Source organism: Myotis nattereri (assembly GCF_964212035.1).
Source record: "Myotis nattereri genome assembly, chromosome: X".
Lineage (NCBI taxonomy): Eukaryota > Metazoa > Chordata > Mammalia > Chiroptera > Vespertilionidae > Myotis > Myotis nattereri.
Window position 1 is genome coordinate 8279565 of NC_138078.1, and position 7670 is coordinate 8287234.

General features: G+C 39.3%; 1 protein-coding gene across 1 annotated transcript in view; it reads left to right on the plus strand.

Moving 5' to 3' along the window:
* The window catches only part of GRPR (gastrin releasing peptide receptor), a 40752-nt gene extending 33562 nt beyond the window's left edge, over nt 1–7190 (plus strand). The window contains exons 2-3 of the mRNA XM_081081849.1: nt 4587–4938; nt 6562–7190. Of these exons, the coding sequence (XP_080937975.1) occupies nt 4587–4938; nt 6562–6951 (742 nt within the window). The 3' untranslated portion in view covers nt 6952–7190. The remainder of the gene's footprint in view (nt 1–4586; nt 4939–6561) is intronic.
* The last annotated feature ends 480 nt before the right edge of the window (nt 7191–7670 follow it).

Consider the following 7670-nt stretch of genomic DNA (forward strand, 5'->3'; position numbering starts at 1 on the left):
CTAACGAAATTAACAATAATTCCTTAATGCCATCTAATAGGCAACTATAATCAAATTTCCCCCATTGTCCCAGAAAATGTCTTTTATAGCTTTTTAAAAAAAATCTAGGATCAAATCAAAGCACATGCATTGCATTTGGTTGTTATATCTCTTTTTTCCCCAGTAACATTGGATAAGTTTAAGGTATACAACATAATGATTTGATATAAGTATATATTGGCAAAAGGATTGCTTGTTATATTTTTTAAATCTTTTTAAGATAAAACAATAGCTCCCTAGAATTCTTCTAAAATAATGATGTTGACTGCCCTGGCCTGGTGGCTCAATTGGTGGGAGCATCGTCCCGTAGCCTAGGTTGTGGGTTCCATCCCCGGTCAGGATGCCTATGGAGGCAACCAATTGATGTTTCTTTCTCTCTCTCTCTCTCTCTCTCTCTCTCTCTCTCTCTCTCTCTCTCTCTCTCTCTCTCCTCTAAAACTCAATGAAAACATATCCTCAGGTGATGTTTAAATTTTTTTAAATGATGTTGACTTGCTTTGATGAATACAAGTGAGTTGTTTTGTAGAATGTGCCAGGATTGGATTTGTCTGTTTCCTCATTAGTTAAATTAAAGTTTAAAAAAATTGGGGACAACAAGTGTCCATCAGTAGATGAGTGGATAAAAAAGATGTGGTACATTTACACAATGGAATACTACTCTACCATAAAAAAAGAAAATTTTACCCTTTGTGACAACATGGATAGACCTGGAGAACATTATGCTAAGTGAAATAAGCCAGTCAGAGAAAGACAAGTACCATGTGATTTCACTCATATGTGGAATTTAATGAACAAACTGAACTACCAAACAAAATAGAGACAGACTCATAGAGAGCAGGCAGACAGCTCTGTTGCGGGGCAGGGGGAGTGGGGTGTTGGGGGGTGTGGAGAGTGATGGCGGGAGGGAGAGGAACGGAGGGAGGTAGAAGAGGGCACAGAGAAGATAAATGGTGATGGAAAAATAAATTTAAAAATAAATAAAATAAAAATTTTAAAGTTGGAAGCAAGAATACTGTATAGGCAATGTTATGTTCTTCCTATTGCATTGCATCAGGAGGTACAAGATCTTAGATTGTCCCACTATTGATGATGCTCAATTTGATCAGGGCCATTTTATGAATTTCATGGGTCATTGGCACTTTACCTTTATGAGAACCTTTCTTCATAAAAATATTAAGAATTATATTTTATAATTGTATTGGCATAGGGATTAATATAATTCATTGTTCTCCTTATTTTTCAAAATATATTTTTATTTATTTCAGAGAGGAAAGGAGAGGGAGAGAGAGGTAGAAACATCAATGATGAGAGAGAATCATTGATTAATTGCCTCCTGCACACCCCCGTCTGGGGATTGAGCCCGCAACTTGAAGATGTGCCCTTGACCGGAATTGAACCTGGGACCCTTTAGTCTGCAGGCTGATGCTCTATCCACTGAGCAAAACCAGCTAGTGCTCTTCTGGTTTTAAAATAAATTAAAACATTTTCCTGAGCTCCTAAAGATGTCATGGGCCCCAGACTTTAAGCCTACTCTGGCTAATGGAGAAGTTCACCCTGGGTTTGACCATTTGATTAAAAGAGATGACCTCCAGATTTCCCCATCATAAAGGTACATTTTCCCCTTTGCAATTAGATAGTAATCTACAGGGAGACTCTTTGAGATTATGTGAATATTGTGTTTCCTAAAATCTCTCCCTTGCTGGTTTCATGATTTTTGCCTGAGTCAGTTATTAATTATACTGAAGGTTCAGGGATAAAAATATTGAGGTGCAAAGAGTATGTGATTTGTTCAAGACCATAAAGCTAGTTGGTAGTATCACCATTAAGAATCAGATCTGTGTGGTCCCAAGTTCATATTAGAGCCCATAGGAAACTGGAGTATTTTAAAAAGGAGTAACACAATAAACAACATTGGAGTTATTTGATCTGGAGTGAAGAACAGAAAAGGATGACTGTAATATTTTACATGCTTAAAGATAATGATTTCATGGGTACCCAAGATCATCAAGTTCTCCATTTGGAGAGTAATGGCACAAAGGGAGATAAGATTACATTGCTCTAGCCCGGCCAGCATGGCTCAGTAGCTGTGTCGACCTGTGAACTAGGAGGTTGCTCTTCAATTCCCAGTCAGGGCACATGCCTGGGTTGTGGGCTCAATCCCTAATGTGGGGCATACAGGAGGCAGCAGATCAGTGATTTTCTCTCACCATTGATATTTCTATCTCTCTCTCTCCCTCTCCCTTCCTCTCCAAAACCAATAAAAATATATTTTTTGAAAAGATTCCATTGCTCTGGATTATAGTCATTTTATAAGCCAGCTAATAATTGCTTCACATTTCTTCAGAAACATTATGGGTGTTATCCTCAGGAGAAAATAAAGCCAATGTTTAATAGTTTCATCAATTGTTATATTATTATTAGGTATTAAAATTCTAATTTAAAGGTTGACAATTGTCATTTACCCTAGAGATTCATTTAGTTCATTTGGTTTTCTCTTCACCTCCGTCTTCTCTAGGTAGTGTGCATTAGAATTGTAATGGACATTTAAAAAGGATTCTTGTTCTACAATTCCTACGGACTTCAGAAGGTGATTATGGACAAATAAGGGCTGAAATACTGGATCCTTAAAAATAGACAAACTGCCCATATTTGAATAAAAGACAAACCTTTCCCTGGACAAAGGTTTCCTTCCAACTGTGGGTGTGGGAGCCAGCTACTGCTACTTGCCAAGAATAGCTTTCACACATTAATCTTGTTGCAAAGAACATTTTTGACCTTTTCAATGTTTGCATTTAAAAAATGAAGCACAGATGTTTTCAAAAGTGGGAAACAATTGTCATGAGCCCCAAATTATCACAGGAGTGAATTTGTCACTCTATGGAAGAATGATGCTTACTAAATATGTAAAAGTGGATCTGTTCTCTCTCATTTGTGAGGAGTTGAAATAAGAGATGCATCTGCAAGTCACATATTATTGATCAATTAGTATTTGCTGCACATCTACTTTGAAATAAGTGGTATGCAGGACAAGGGACCTGGAGTATTTTTAGAATTATAGACAGAAGAGAAGAGGAGAAGATATAAGTTTCTGACTTCAGGAAAGTTATGAGAAAGTCAAGTAAAAAAAAGTCAAGTAGATCCATGGAAATCTAGAAAACAATTCAAGATAGTGCATAGTAAGCATAAAATGAGAAGAGTCAATAATCCTGTCATAAAATTAAACAGGTTAGGAGAAAGAATAGGAATGATTGAGGTGCAGATTGGCTGGCAAAAGCTTTATCAAGTTGATACTTATAAGCTGGAATTTGGAAGGGTAGAATTCAGATGAATGGAAACTCTGAGATTGGGCATGAAGAAAAGAGGGAGACAGGAACGGAATGGAGAATTTAGAAACAGGACATAGACTGGTTAAAAGAAATTAAACCAGGGCCCACTTAAGCTTTCAAGCTATAGTCATGTTCTTCTTAGACAGTTCCTACCCAGTGACTGAACCAGATAATAACTGATGTCACACTCTTTTTGGGTGGCCAAAAGCGTGTGACCTCAGCTAAGCAAGGTGGTGATACAAAGGGCCTGGCAATTCTATCCAAGATAGGACTCCTTCATTGGACAATCGTTGTTCCTGAGCTTCCCACTGAACTGGTGTTGGGTAACCAACAGTTTCAATTTACTGGGACTCAGAGATTTTCCAGGATGTAGGACTTTCAGTGCTAAAACTGGGAAATTTTCAAGCAAGCTAAGATGGTTAGTCACCTTGACTGGTGTAGACCTTGTCAGGTCTGTATCAGAGTCTGACAGCTCCCTCTGCCCAATCCTGTTTCCTTCCCTTTTTCCTTTCACAGGTATTACTCCCCAATAAACTCTTTGTCCTCCTGACTTCATCCTAGTGTCAAGTCAAAGACACCTGATCTAAGACAGGGACACATGTGGTACAGGAACCAGGAAGGACTAAATACTACAAGAGAAGATGAGGCTGGAAGTAGGAGGTCTGGGGAAAGATTACTTTGATAATTATAGGGATGCTCCTGTGTGTAATGTTTTCAGCAGACTATTCATTCTATATACTTTGAAAAAGAAAAAAATATATATGTAATTACTCAATGACTTAAGGTTCCCTACACTGCATTTGAATACTCAAAATGAAGGCTTTGTTAAAAAAAAAGTGAACCTTCTTGTCCCTGTGTCCTTTAAACATGCTTTGTTATTAATTCTTATAATTTAAGAAGAAAAATGAAACTTTATCTTTCCTTAGAATTAATCTTAAAAATCAAGAGAGAATGTGGGCAGAACATTACTGCTGGAGAAAGGGGAAGGCATCTTTCAGGGCCTGGACTAGAATAAGGTGAGTGAGGTACTTGGCGTGCAACATTAAAGTAGCCACTCACTGTCAGGGTTGTGTACCAAGTGGGCACTTGCATGAACCTGAGAGTGAGCACCTCCTTAGATATTGCACCCAAGTGCCTCATTTGCCTCACCCTAGTCCTGGCCCTAGTATCCATAATAATACTGTGCAACTTACACAGAACATTTCCTCTTTCCTGCCCCAGGTACAAAGCCATCGTCCGGCCAATGGATATCCAGGCCTCTCATGCCCTGATGAAGATCTGCCTCAAAGCCGCATTGATCTGGATCATCTCGATGCTTCTGGCCATTCCAGAAGCTGTGTTTTCTGATCTACATCCTTTCCATGAGGAAAGCACCAATCAGACCTTCATCAGCTGTGCCCCATACCCACACTCTAATGAGCTACATCCCAAAATCCACTCCATGGCTTCCTTTCTGATCTTCTACATCATCCCACTGTCGATTATTTCTGTCTACTACTACTTCATTGCCAAAAATCTGATCCAGAGTGCTTACAATTTGCCTGTGGAAGGGAATATACATGTCAAGAAGCAGGTAGGTGCTTAGGATTGATTAATTTCCTACTTGGAGGTTTGATCCCTTGCATTTCTTTTGGACTCCACTGACAAGTACAGTATTGTCATGGTCATGTCACCTGATTCTGCCATTAGAGAAGATGGGTGATCAAGTTTCCAGATGGTAAATGGAAACTCCTAGCCACAGAAGCCCCAGGAATTCAGGTGCCCTTTATAATCTTGTTGTCTTATTAAAGACCTAAGCTAAGGAAGTGTTGAAAACCCGCAGGATTTGGAGTATGGGTTTCTTTTTGAGAAATATCTGAAAAAGTGTTGTTTTATCACTTAAAAAATAAAATATTGAGGCTCACAGGAATGTGACTTATTTAAATTCCAATCACATTGTTTGGATAGGAAGAAGATTTCTATGTGGGGGAAAAGCAGAGGGGGCAGGAAGATGGGGCTCATTGAATAAAAAGAAGTAGTTTGATTAAGACAGGCTCACACTGATGTAGGTTCAAATCCAGGTTTTATGACTTATCTGAGCCTCAATTCCTTTATGCATGGCATAGGGTAATAACCTCTGTATTGTAAGGCTGTTGGAGGATTGCAAAAGAGAGCATATGTACACCTTAGACTGCCCAGAATTCAGGATGCCCTCTATATATCTTAGACTCTCTTGCCCATCCATGTAAACCCCTATAATTTCATCCTTGAGGTAAGAATTGTAGAAACCAGGGGCTCTCACTTTCTCTTCTATGCCAGTTCTTGCCTCCCACTCCAAATGTAGATTATGTATTAATGATGGAGAAACTTAAAGACGCCCCATTCATTTCAATGTATAGCTGACTCAGTTGGAGGCTTCACCCTTTATAGTTTCTTTCTGGGGGAGGGGGAGGCCTTAATTGTAGGAGGAGGGTGAGTTCTTAGTGAAACTGTCTCCCTACTTGAAAGACCTCTCAATAGCGAACGTATATTGTATCCCAAATTCTTTAATGAGAAAGATGCTTCCCCTTGCAGTAGCAGAGGGAGTAGGGAGCCAAAGGAGATGCTCAGCCCATTTTACCTAAGACCCTTTCTGTATAGTATAGTCCAGAAATGAAATAATAATAATAATAATAATAATAATAATAATAATAATATAGCTAATTGTCTTGGTTTGGCCATTGAGGAAGAACAAAGCTAATTGCTTCTTTGAGCATCAGAGGAATTAGAAGGTTTTAACTGTGGAGAAAGACATGAAGTCATATGACTGATAAACTGTACCAATGCCCTCTTGAGAAGAAGCAGAGCATTTACTAGAATTTCAGTATGCAATCCATTCAAGCATACAATCAACTTTAGTTAAAAATCTGTTCTTAGTGGCATGGTCTAACTGTATTCTACTTCATGGATTTCTGCTTCCTGGCATTTTAATTTCTGTGTTTCTGACTTTTTTTTCTTTTTCTTTTTCTGTCTGTTTCTGTTGCTTTTCTCTCATTTATCTGATTCTCTCTTGTCCCCTTTCTCCCATTAAACTCTTTTTCTATGGCTTTATGAGCTTGTCTCTTTCCCTAATTCTTTTTCCCTGTCTTTTTTTTTTCTCTGAATCTTTGTTTCTCTGAAATCCTCCCACACTGTTCCTTGGTCCCTCTGTCCTCTCTGTGTGTGACTCTCTCCTCAGATTGAATCCCGGAAGCGCCTTGCCAAGACAGTGCTAGTGTTTGTGGGCCTCTTTGCCTTCTGCTGGCTCCCCAACCATGTCATCTACCTGTACCGCTCCTACCACTACTCCAAGGTGGACACCTCCATGCTTCACTTTGTCACCAGTATCTGCGCCCGCCTCCTGGCCTTCACCAACTCCTGTGTCAACCCTTTTGCCCTCTACCTGCTGAGCAAGAGTTTTAGGAAGCAGTTCAACACCCAGCTCCTCTGTTGCCAGCCTGGCCTATTAACCCGGTCTCACAGCACCGGCAGAAGTACCACCTGCATGACCTCCCTCAAGAGTACCAACCCCTCTGCAGCCACCTTCAGTCTTATCAATGGAAACATCTGTCATGAGGGGTATGTCTAGACTGACCATTGACCCTGCCCGGCTGTGGCCCCTTGGTTTTGCTCTATGGCTGGTAAAGAACCCTCACATCTGTTGTTATCTCTGTACCCTCTAAAGACCCTTTGTAAGGCTGAGGAGTGATACAGGCAGGTTGGGGAGAGGCCTAAATGGATCTCTGTTATGTTTGAAAGGCCCATCAAGGCATACCTTTTCCATTTTAATTTGTGAATACTTCTGATATAGAGCAAACTACCTTTTTTAAGAAAAGATACCAAATAGAAAATTATTATTTTAAGCATCAAACCCTGATATACAGGTGTGGCCAATTAAGTCATAGAAACTATATGAAGAACCAAATTTATATAGTAGAGAAATTATACATTGAATGTCCACTCCATGGAAGACTTCACTTTGTCATTTCTTTAAGCAGGAGCTAGTGCTTTAAAACTATGATTTGAGTCATATTTCAGGAATATTTATAATCACAAAGCAAGAAAAAATTTTTTGAAACTAATATGAAAAGTTGGCCGTATGAAAGAGTTCCATATATGAAGGACAGTCCCCAAATTGATAACACTAGAAACTGGTTCGAGACAAATCTAAGTGTTGGACATCACTGAGGACATAGGAGAAATACCTAAGGCAAAAACACAACCAAACACATAGACACATACGTAAAGATCCATGTGTGACTGTGGAGTAATATCTCACATTCCGAATTCTAAGTTGATGGAAGTTCT